General features: G+C 26.4%; 1 protein-coding gene across 1 annotated transcript; it reads right to left on the bottom strand.

Moving 5' to 3' along the window:
• Positions 1–2086: 2086 nt before the first annotated feature.
• Positions 2087–3211, bottom strand: LOC147066694 (uncharacterized). The gene has a single exon (XM_085955066.1). It carries the CDS (start codon positions 3209–3211, stop codon positions 2087–2089), a length of 1125 nt encoding a protein of 374 aa, XP_085811192.1.
• Positions 3212–13189: the final 9978 nt, after the last annotated feature.

The raw sequence follows: 13189 nt of genomic DNA, 5'->3' as shown, positions 1-13189 counted from the left end.
AAAAGACCATTTAGCTAGAAGAATAGGAACCAGTCAGAAGATTCAAAACATGAAAAATTTTCTTGTTTCATTTTTATGCGAACATGAAGAGTAGAATTTAGAAAAAAATGTAGGTTATACAGATTTTGAAATTAAAATATAAATATTATGAAATTCGAAAAAAGTGCATGAAGATATTATTCTTTACAAAAAAAATATATGTAGAGAATCATTTACCAGAATAATAAATCAGAAGAATTTAGCAAACAAAATACAGGTATAACGGATTCGATCTTACAAAGGAAAGATACAATAGAATCGTTATTATTTAAACAAACTATGGGGGTATTTAGCTATCAAAATAAATGTGTAAGAGAACCATATAATAAAATAAAGTATAGGAAACCAAGAAATCAGAATAAATGGATAAGAGATGCAAGCAAACAAAATAAATATAAACAAATGTTATATAAAATTACAGATGATTTTTCCAAAAAAAAACAAACATAGAGAAACATATCATGAAAATATATTATCTCATATTAGATAGTTCTTACATTATTAAAAGAAAAACCTACCACTCTTATTAAAATCGAGATTACCAGCATTGGTACCTTGAATAATGCAGAAAACAAGAAACCGGAATATATGGCTCACTCTTGAAAGAACACGCATTAAAGTACACGTCTAATGATGAAAAATACCATAATCCGCATATTAAGAACTTAGGAATGCCAACGAAGACCGAAGAATAAGCACAAATAAATAAACAGAGGCGACAAAATAGTTAGAACAATAGGTCTTGAAAGGCAAATATAATTGAGAAGGAATTTAATTGTTATGAGATGAAGGAGTATTAAACGTATGTGACTAAAAAGTAAACTAAAGGTTTGCTAGTTGAAAAATAAAAAAACTAATAAAGAGTTTATATAACAAAATTAAGCACAAAAAAACGTGAATATAAGGTTGATGAAACCTAGTAAAGAGTCCACATAAGGTTACTAAATGGAATAATAGTCTATATAAGAAGGTTAAGCATAACAGCGTATAAGATTATTCAACCCGTAAAGAGCCTTCATAAGGTTATTAAATAATATAGTAAAGAGTTTATATAAGAAGGTTAAGCACAACATCGTATAAGATTATTCAACCCGTAAAGAGCCTACATAAGGTTATTAAATACAGTAAAGAGTTTATAAAAGAAGGTTAAGCACAACAGCGTATAAGATTATTCAGTCCCGTAAAGAACCTACATAAGGTTATTAAATAATATAGTAAAGAGTTTATATAAGAAGGTTAAGCACAACAGCGTATAAGATTATTCAACCCGTAAAGAGCCTACATAAGGTTATTAAATACAGTAAAGAGTTTATAAAAGAAGGTTAAGCACAACAGCGTATAAGATTATTCAAACCCGTAAAGAGCCTACATAAGGTTATTAAATAATATAGTAAAGAGTTTATATAAGAAGGTTAAGCACAACATCGTATAAGATTATTCAGTCCCGTAAAGAGCCTACATAAGGTTTTAAATAATATGGTAAAGAGTTTATATAAGAAGGTTAAGCACAACATCGTATAGAATTATTCTAACCCGTAAAGAGCCTACATAAGGTTATTAAATAATGTAGTAAAGAGTTTATATAAGAAGGTTAAGCACAACAGCGTATAAGATTATTCAGTCCCGTAAAGAGTCTACATAAGGTTTTAAATATAGTAAAGAGTTTATATAAGAAGATTAAGCACAACAGTTTATAAGATTATTCAGTCCCGTAAAGAACCTACATAAGGTTATTAAATAATATAGTAAAGAGTTTATATAAGAAGGTTAAACACAACAGTTAATAAGATTATTCAACCCGTAAAAAGTATACGTAATAAAAAGTATACGTAATAAAAAGTATGCGTAATAAAAAGTATGCGTAATAAAACTATACGAATAAGACGTGTGTATATATAACAAATAAAACAATTATCTGATATATATTACACTAATCTGATATATATAACACTACGATATTTAGTAACATATGTAAAATAAATAACTAAAGAATTTTTCGGTAATAAAAGTTTAAAGAAAACGTTTCAGGCTAACGATTTTATTTTAGTTAGTAGCATTTCCTGTGAACGATACTAGGACCTTCTTCCTCGAATTCGCTTTTAGTGATCCACATATTTTGGAAAGAGCTGAGACTTGCAAGAATACTTCCACCAATCCATACGGAGTATTTTCTTTCGGGTGGGCTTACAACCTTTACTTTCATAGAAGGAGCAGCCAAGTTTTTGAGTTCAAGATTAATCCTATCGCTCATACCAGGGTACATTGTTGTTCCTCCACTCAAAACCACGTTTCCATATAAGTCCTTTCGAATATCGACATCACACTTTTGGATTGTATCGTAGCAAGTTTCGTGAATTCCTAACCATTCTCTTCCCATCATCTTTGGATTAAAAAGAACTTCTGGTGCTCTGAATCTTTCAGTTCCGATTGTGAGAATCTGACCGTCTGGCAATTCGTATGTTTTTTCACATTCTCCGCTTTGTGCTTTCTTGATTTCATCGGCATATACGAGAGCTATGTAACACAGAGTTTCTTTGATGTCTCGAACTATTTCTCTTTCAGCTGATGTGTTGAATGAGTATCCTCTTTCAGTGAATATTCTGATGAGAACGTCGGTAATGTCTCTTCCAGCGAGGTCTTCTCTGTTAACTGCGTGAGGTATTGAATATCCTTCATATATTGGTACGGAGTGGGAAACACCATCACCAGAGTCAAGAACGAGTCCGGTTGTTCTTCCACTTGCGTAAAGGGAGAGAACGGCTTGGATTGCAACGTAGAGTGAAGGAACATTAAATGTCTCGAACATGATTCTTGTCATTTCTTCTCGGTTCTTTTTTGGGTTCAATGGAGGTTCGGTCAAGAGAACTGAATGTTCTTCTGGTGCTACTCTTAACTCATTGTAAAATGTATGGTGCCATATTCTTTCCATATCTTCCCAATTGCATATCATTCCGTGGGCTATTGGATATACGAGACTCAGTATACCTCTTTTGGCTTGAGCTTCGTCTCCAACGTAACAATCCTTTTGTCCCATTCCTACCATTACACCTTGATGCTTTGGTCTTCCTATTATGTTTGGAAATACTGCTCGTGGTGCATCATCACCAGCAAATCCTCCTTTGCACATTCCCGATCCATTGTCAATAACTAATCCTTGAACTTCTTCTGCCATATGAAGGGGTTCTTTTTTCTTGCTATAAATACAGAAAAAAATTAAATTGGGTCGGAAAAAGGAAATCAGACCGTATATTAGTGATAACATATAACTATCAGAAGATAACAAATATATAAATCATAAAAATACTTATAAACAAAACAAAAAAAAACAAATATATTTAAACGTATGTTTTTATAAAACCAGTTAACGAGTTATATATAATCTAATCAACAGTAGTTAATGATTTTTATTTTGAAATTAAATACAGTTTCGTACCAATTAGAAGAAAAGCCGACTTTTTTGAACGAATATTTGACTGTAATAGAAAAATCGACGGTATTACAAAAATCGACAGTATTAGAAGAATTAAATCTATTAGAAGAATATTTTAAAAGCATTAGAAGAATCGAATGTAATAGAAAAACGCATTTATTAGAAAAATTGAATACATTAGAAGAATATTTTAAAAGTATTAGAAGAATCGAATGTAATAGAAAAATGAATTTATTAGAAAAATTGAATACATTAGAAGAATATTTTAACAGTATTAGAAGAATCATTGGCTATAATAGAAAATTGAATTTATTAGTAGAATATTTTAACTGTATTAGAAAAATCGAATGTATTAGAAGAATTGTGTGTATTAGAAGAATATTTTAACTGTATTAGAAGAATCATTAATTGTAATAGAAAAATTGAATTTATTAGAATAATTGAATGTGTTAGAATCTAATTGACCGCAGATAGTTATTTGTTATAAGATTTGGTGGTAGGCGGATTTATTCTTCACTACAGATAACAAAATCATCAATATGCTAAGCAATATAGTAAAATAACACTTTTACTTGCTAAATAATTTAAACGTAAATATGCCTTTAATGTAGTATGAAAAGAAACAAAAAATCTTTATACATAACTATTTTAAATATTCGAAAGATATAATTTAGTATTAATGAAACCAAGCATCCCAATTCAATCTCAAAATAACCATAATTTCCCATTTGTGGTTATGTTAAAAAAACTCTAATATTTTTTTTTGCAAAAATTATCAATATGCTGTTTCAAAGAAATAGATATATTAATTTGATCTAATAAAAATTTACAAAAATGATATATTGTTTATATCACTAATGCGGAAAATTAAAGTATAATAATGTTAATGAATGGCATTACAACTTTATTCTGCCATTACAAAATACTTTAGTTGAACACAGACTCTTAAATAATGCAAATTTATGTATAGATTTTTCAGAATTATAATGATTACTGATTATATTTAAAAATCAATTTTGGAAATTTAAAATCATACTTTAAAAGATTTGGTATTATATTTTACAATAATGGAAGATTTATGTCAAGCAATATTTGAATCTCAGATTTAATACAATTGTAAAGTTGCATTACAAATGATTTAAATAATACATGAATTCTCAGATTTAATAAATTTAAAATATCCATTCTAGATGAATTAAGCAATATTTGAATCTGGGATTTAATACAATAGTAAAATTGCATTACAAATAATTTAAATAATACTTGAATTCTCAGATTTAATAAATTTAAAATATGCATTCTAGATAAATTAAGCAATATTTGAATCACAGATTTAATACAATTATAAAGTTGCATTACAAATGATTTGAACAATACTTAACTTCTCAGATTTAATTAGATTTAAAACATGTATATAAATTGATTAAAATCCATATTTGTCATTATTAAAAAATAAAATCTTTCATCGCAATTCTTATAATTATATTTAGTAACCACATACATATATTACACTCAAGTCTTTATAAATATATACATTTATTTGCAATCATTATAGTTAAAAACCAATAAAATTCTTGAACCATGTTAAACGAAATTCTATAATTTTAAAATTGGCGACAGTATTCAGCATCAATTAAATGTTAAAAGGCAATATACACTTAATTGTATATAAAATCACAGGTGACTTAAACTAAGAAATTAAAATCGTTTTTAATATGACTTAAATAAATACATTCATTACAAACAGTTCTCTTATACACAAAAATACCAATGTAAAAATATTGTATTGATAACTTAAATATTTGTATTCTTCTAGCAATAATTTTCATTTTTTAGATAGAAATCATTCTTTTGATCAAATTATGAAAAAATAAAATGTTCTTTGATTCTTTGAATTGATTAATTTCAATAGAAAAAAAATGTATCAATTAAAAAAAAACTATTGGTCTAGTTATTTTAAACAAAAAAAGCTTTTAATCTTTACATTCATCAAGAAAAATACATCATGTTGAAGTAAATGTATGTTATTTATACACCAGTTATTTAACAAACATCGAATCAAAGTAATGCTTATTAGCTTGTCACTGACTAAACATAAAGATAGATCCAAGTAAAATAAGAATATCACTTTAATTTACGTAATAGCCATGCTCAGTAAACACTAAAAATATATTTTAAAACAAAAAAAAAGATTTTAATATCGAAATGAACTAAAAAATTATAATTATACTAAAATGTTTCGCTTTAAAATTTAAGCATCAATTAACACCATTTTATTTTCATATTACATATTAAAAACTAATTGAACCACTTAATAAGTTTGAATCTAAAAGAAGAGAAATTGATAAAAAAAAATATAAAAAAGAATTAAAATTCACTGTTTTTTTTGGAAATATTACGATTACATCTCTATCAAAAAAAGTTGGTTATCTAGACTAAAAATAAAACATTCTAATCAGAAGTAGAAGTTTATAGTATTCAAAATAACATATAAATTGAAAGACAATTTGCAAATTTAAATTTATATTGGTCTGTTGTGCATAAATATTTTCGTTAACATACCATATAGGGATAGATAAGAAACAAATACAAATACATTCTTATCGTAATTATTTTCAAAATCTTACATATAGCTGGCTAGATGAATAAAATTGGTCCATATATATAACTTTACCAGTATTTAACATATTTCAAACATTATACGCCATCTATCTATTGCACAAGCAGAAATTTATTTTTGCCGTATTTATCGTTTTTTCTTGTGTAACGTTTTTACTATTATCTTTAATTGCATGAGAATTATGATTAAACAATATTTATTTCACCTGTAAATTGTACTTTACCACATAACAAAACATTATTATTTATTTATGATGAATCGTACATTTAAAACGTTCAATTTCCTTGATAATGCGGCGTTTTTATAAATTATGAAACATCTATTATGATACGCATATTGTGCATGTTTATATATTATCAACAAATCGTTTTTTTATATAAATAATACACCATTTATTATCACACGTAGATTGTGCATGTGTTTATATTATCTACAAATCCTTTCTTTATATGTATTATACACCATTTATCATCACACGTAGATGGTGTAAGATTTATAAAAATTTCAAATCATTTTTTTATATAAATAATACAACCTTTATTATCACACGTAGACTGTGCATGTTTATATCATCTGCGGACAGTTTTTTATTATTTATTATGACACATAGATTGTGCATGTTTATTTCATCTGCGGACGGTTTTTTATCATGTATTATACACCATTTATTATCACACGTAGATTGTGCATGTGTTTATATTATCTACAAATCCTTTCTTTATATAAATAATACAACATTTATCATCACACGTAGATGGTGTAAGATTTATAAAAACTTCAAATCATTTATTTTGTTACTGGAAATAACTTCTTATATATGTTTACTTTGTTCAGCTTGATCACAATGCAGTATACATCATTCATCATAATAAATTTCTTAAGCAATTCAAAGTAAACATATTGCTATACTGTTTTAAAGTGCCACTTATCTTGAATTATGATTGCGATATTATCCTTCATGAAGATTTATTCTGATTATTGATTGACTGATAGTTTTAAAACAATAAAGAATATTTATTCATTTTATAAATCGAATGCGGTTTCATTATAAAATCATCGCAAGTGCTGCTTTTTGTCCCTATTATATATTTGGATTTATATAGATGTACACATAGACTAGTTATAATCTTAAATATACTCTAATCAAGCATTTTTGTGTATTTTGATAAAACAGTTTATTAAAGCTGTATATCACAAATTATACTTCAGAAAAAGTTTGTAAAAATTATTCATAATTTATTGATAGTTTATGCATTTAAATCCAATGAAATATATTTATTTTTGGCGTTTACTGTTTCGTTAGAGTCGCTGTAAATATTCTAAAATTTTGTAAAAAAATATAATTAATAAGCTTTAAGATGCCGAATATGGCTAATATACACTGAAATAGTCATTTTATAAGAAAAAAACGTTATAAAGCTGATTTTCTTGTTATTGTCACATTTATTAAACTCGCTATCATGTTTGCTATATAATAGATAATACCTACTTATAAAAACACACTGAAAATTAGTTTAATATGTGCCAAATATCTTATCTTCTTCATACAGACATACTATAGATAAAAGACTTTTTGAATGTGCCATTTATTGTTGCATAAAAATAATATAAAGGTGGAATTTATATATGTACGGCCATCCATGCTTCAAATAGACAAAATATTTCTTGTAAAATGCAGCTTAATTTATTGTTTCATCAAAATAAGTTTCGTTTACTTCGTAAAATAAATTAAAAATATCTGAATATGCATTGTCGGCTAAAATTTTATTGAATGCTACCGAAAATAATATTTTATTTTATCTAACTATATACGATATTAGAAACCAAACAATAAAAAATATAATTTTCGCTTTGATTTATACATAAAGTTGTTTAAAATTTATCAGAGTGGTTTACAAGTTGGCTCTTAAATAAGTAGTCATTGGTTTCACTCCCCCACCCCACTTATTCGTCATAATAATCTTCTCTAAAGAAAAATACCTACAGGTGGCGGCCAGTGATAAACTAAAAGATAAAGAATTGACAAGCCATGAGAAATAGGTTGTTGCTGTGCAAGCCGTTGAACTGTGCCTCCAGAATAATAAAAGAACCTACACCGTTCAGCAATTATATGAATAGTACTGTTGTAGTTTGTATCTTTAGCGATGAACAGTAGACAGAATCACATTCCATCCACATAATGACTACGCCTATGAGAAAGGGCCCAATTCACGGTGATTACGGGTTACAAGAAGTGTTGGTGGTGTCCCACTGAGATATGCAGCAGTAAGCAACGATTCCGCTAAATAAAATATAAAGCGAGCTTCCTAAAAGCAATAGAAATAAATAAAAGTAAATTTGATTAGAATTTTAAAATTTATCAATTTAACATAAATAGAACCCCATAAAAAATCTTTGTATCACCGCAACTATAAACTATTTGAGATGAAATATTCATCTTGCTAAAATAAAACCCGTCGTGCATGCACAGAAAATTATGCTTTATTAATAAGTGTAAAATTTATTGATCCCAAAAAACTAACAGCTAATTTATATCAATAATTTCGGCTTATTTTCCTAATGATCGCAGGATTTCATAATTTTAAAAATCGGCATCTGGTGTTTTTATATGCCGATTTCTTTAAATTATTTTTTTATAAAAAAAATCAAAAGATAGCAATATTGAAGAACTAGACGCATGAAGTTCCGATATAATAAATTTGGAATAAAATGTAAATATAGTTTATGCTATACTTCAATTTGAAACATAAATTACAGATTTTATTGTATGTTGCGTATTATTGAAAGAAATATTGAAAAATTAAACGTATTTTCAAATCTAAATATATAATAAATAGCATCAAAATCTAAAAAAAACTTTAAATTTGTTTGAGGATTATATTATAGCATCAAAAAAAACAAAGAAATAATTAAATAACCTGGTATTCTATGAAAAATGGCTGGCCGAAATAGAGAAGAATCAGAGAAATATTAGAAGTGATATGAGAAGAATATTAGTAGAAAAGAGAAAATTGTTGATATAACACTCTGAACATCACTACTAACTAAAATAATTACAATTTTATATATAAATAGGGTTCAGGGTTGATGTCGTGCGATTTTTATGAATTACAAAAAGTAGTAAAAAAAAATATAAAACTTCTTTAAAGTTCTAAGTATTCTATAAAAACAGATTTTTAGACCCCAAAATGTTTCTTTCGTTGTTAATAATTTGTATCAACATATATTCGGGCATAATACCTTTGGAAGAACTGGAATCATACATAAAAAGTTTATAATGTAATTGGATGTGTGAACGTAGTTACTGAATGCACACTGAATATATTAAGTATTCAATTATGTCTAAATTTTTGATCATAAAAAACATAAACACCTAAAAATATTAAATAATGCTTAATTTTAGAAAAAAATTTCAGAAGTGAGAGCTTTAAACAATACTAGAGGTATATTAACAATCCAAAATAATAACAATTATATTTTAAAATGCTTTTTTTGTATTTATCTATTTTAGTTAATGCACCATAATTTGGCAATATATAAAACATTGGTTATTATTATTTAAGTTTGGGTCAAAAGAGGAACGTAATAGAGACCCTTCCTTCAAAAAAAAATTGTTTCACCATAAATATATTTGACGTGTCTTGTGATACGTCAAAAGAACTCTATTATTTTTGTTCCTGCAATTTATTTCTTGATCTATATAAATGATAAGAAAGTAAGATTATTTAATTTGTGGGTGTTTTTAATCAAAATTGGAGCTATCCGGGCTTAAAAATGAAGTGCATACAATTTAATTTGCAAAACTATTTATAGGCATATAAATGCTGTAATATGTATTTTTTTTTAAAACAATAGTCAAATAAATGAAGTTATTAATTTTTTTTTATTTGCGTCTAACTCCATTGGATAGAAAGATTATTTTTAGGAATAAAAATTCTAAAATATTTATCTACATAAAATACAATGAATAGAATAAATTTATTTATCGAATAACAAAAATGGGTATATATTAGTATGTCATGACTTTCTATTAATCCAAAAGCAAGCTTAATATAATTACTTCTCCAATTATTTTACCGGCAAAAAATCGATGAATGATGCATGAAAATTAATACATTGCATCGAAAAAAGAATTTGATTTTATAAAGAGAAATAGTATAATTTAGTGTCTTAAATACGATTTTTTAGGGCTGATTCGTTTCCTACTTATTAAATAAGATGCTGCAGGCAATCTCAATTTATACTATACAACAGACATAACTATGCTGGTGTGACCATAACAACTAAAAACGCAGTATATCTGCAGCAAATTAATTTTTGATGGGTGTACGGATGGTGATTTTGCATAGCAGATAATAATCCGAAAAAACGCAGTATATCCGCAGTAAAGTAATTTTTGAGGGGTGTACGGATGGTGATTTCGCATAGCAGATAATAATCCGAAAGAATTAAAAATAAAATAATTGAGCAGATGCAATCAAAAGAATGGAGTCTATATAAGATATTTAATCAAATATAAATCCAAAAAGATTTCATGCTTTTATTTTTATTTTACTTCTATGAAAAATATATGTTCTGCACCTTCTAAAATTATAAACAAATCTATAAATAACGACTTTTGAGCAAAAAAATTTAGTATTGCACCTGCATGCCAGTAATTTATAAGATCTTTTTATTCGCATATTTACTCAATCACACAATAAATATACATATCAAATTTTGAAAGAGACTGGCAACCACCGATAAATTTAAAAGATGTTTGGTTATTTAAAATATATTTTTCTAGAACATGAATATAATTATGGCTAGATTTACTAATATACAAACCATTTTTTGCTCAATATGTGCCAACACAATAGAAATTTGATATAATGGATTCTTGTATATTCAATATATAAAATTTACCCGAATCTATAACTATTTTCGAGCTTTATTAATATTTAAGATGAAAACAAAACACCATTCTACACCAAATTAACTATGCGGTTTATATGCGTATCACATTTTGTGACTTAATTAGGTGAAATTTTATAAATAAAAACACCTGGAATAATAAATAAAAATAACTGTTTACGTCTTCAATTTCTGCATCTATTGTTAGACTTCTAACATGTTAAACCTATGCTCATTTTAGAATTTAAATACACAAACATTTAAACACAATATTTTTATCACTGAAAAACAAAAAAAAATTGAAATTAAGTGAAGTGGTAAATTTACTCAGCAAAAATATAATTAACCAGAAAAAATAATATAAGGCTTGTTTTTTTATAGATCATTAATTAAACAAATTGGAGATAATATTTTTTCAAAGATTTAACAAAAAATTCTAAGCTGACTTATTTTTATGTATCATTTTCTATCTTAAAACTAGCACATTAAGGAATTAGAAATGTTAAATGAAGCGAATGCATACACATAAAATATAGGATTAATTGCAACACTTTAATATGTAAGTCTTTGACGAAGAAGATGAATTGAAAAATTTTTAAAGATGATGAAGTAGAAAGAATATTTGATAAAACTAGTTCTATACAGAAATCAAAAGTTTTTACAAACGAATTTAAAACGACGAAAATCAAATTAACCAATAAATAAATTGTCTCAATACTATCTATTGCGACATTAAAAAAAATCATTTGACTTGATATTTTTTAGATAATTATCAAGCAAATTTTTTTAAAATCCAAACACAACAATTACAATATTATATTGTCGTTATTTTCTTAATAGAAAAGTATCCTAGTATTTTATCGGTTAAGATTTTATAACGAACGAAAAATATAAGAATTTTGAGGGAAAATTATTTTAAATTCATTGTGCACAAAAAAATTTACTATTTTTCTATCATCACCTTTAAGACGTTCGTTTATTACCATATTAATCATTTCTTAAATGCTGCATCGCTTCGTGAGCCAGCCCAAAGCACTTGATCGCCTTTCCTTGCTTGAACTAATACCTTTGAAAATAATGAGTCAATATATGGAGTTAATTGATTTATATCTATTGCTTGGGCGAAAATTGGACGCTACAATCATTCAATTTCTCCATATATTCTTGATGAATGGTGTAAGATATTATCCATGCAGGTATATAGTCAGATGCATTAGAAAAGATATTCTTGATTTCTATTGGCATGTAAATGTTGTCAGGGAATATTTTTATCTATTCTAATTAACCGCTCCCTTTCGGATATTTTTAATTTTTGAGAGAATTCAAATTTTTTGTGGTGGGAATAGAATCCACGGCCACTTTTTATAGCGTCACACAATCATACAACCTTTATAAATATTTTATTCTATGTATACTAGAACTTATTTTATGGGTTGATTGAGTTCGTATAATTTGAGGTTATTTAAATAAAAATTTGTATTATTGTAAAGGGGGAATTTTTTCATTCTTTCAGCTTCTTAATCCTCGCAAATTCCCACAATCAATCTTCTAATTTCAGAATTACAAAATTATGACTTTTTAGTTCTATCTTTTGTGTGTATGATTCTGCTTAAGTGGGTATTCCCATTTCTTTAATAAAAACATTATTTCCCAATATAGAGTTTATTTTGCTATATGATTCTATTGATTTTTAGCTATTTATGGTTGTTCAAACATAACTTTGGATTGCTTTTAGGAAAATATTTGACTGCGCTTCTTTTCGCCTAATCATGTTTACAGACCTGTTCTCTCAAGACTTATGATTTCAAGTTTCTTCCTCAATACTATTGTTTTTGAATATGCTTTGGCTTCAGTCTGCATTCCTAAATCCTTAATATTTGAATTTTGATATTACCCCATTCAAGTTATGACCTATTGCACTATTCAATTTTTGCATTTATAAATAAGTGTGAATTCATTTGCTACAGATCGTATATTATTAGCTTAAACATCATTTGAACAATATTTGATATAATTTACGATCTAAATAAAATAATTTTAAAAGAAAATATATTTTGATTTTGTATGCTTTTATTTTTCAGAAAAGTTCTCATTAGTATACTTAATTTTAAATTATAAAGTTGAAAAAATTGAAAATTTATCCTGATAAATCAATAAATTAAAAGTAGAATTTAATGCCAACAATTTTTTTTTTGAAAAATTGCGAT

Source organism: Rhyacophila brunnea, unplaced genomic scaffold (assembly GCF_057557595.1).
Source record: "Rhyacophila brunnea isolate RB1 unplaced genomic scaffold, BYU_Rbru_1.0 scaffold_40, whole genome shotgun sequence".
Taxonomy (NCBI): Eukaryota; Metazoa; Arthropoda; class Insecta; order Trichoptera; family Rhyacophilidae; genus Rhyacophila; species Rhyacophila brunnea.
This window is presented reverse-complemented; position numbering and strand designations above follow the sequence as displayed.

Coding starts and splice junctions, on each gene's coding strand:
- LOC147066694 (XM_085955066.1), bottom strand. CDS start 3,211: ATGGCAGAAGAAGTTCAAGGATTAGTTATTGACAATGGATCGGGAATG.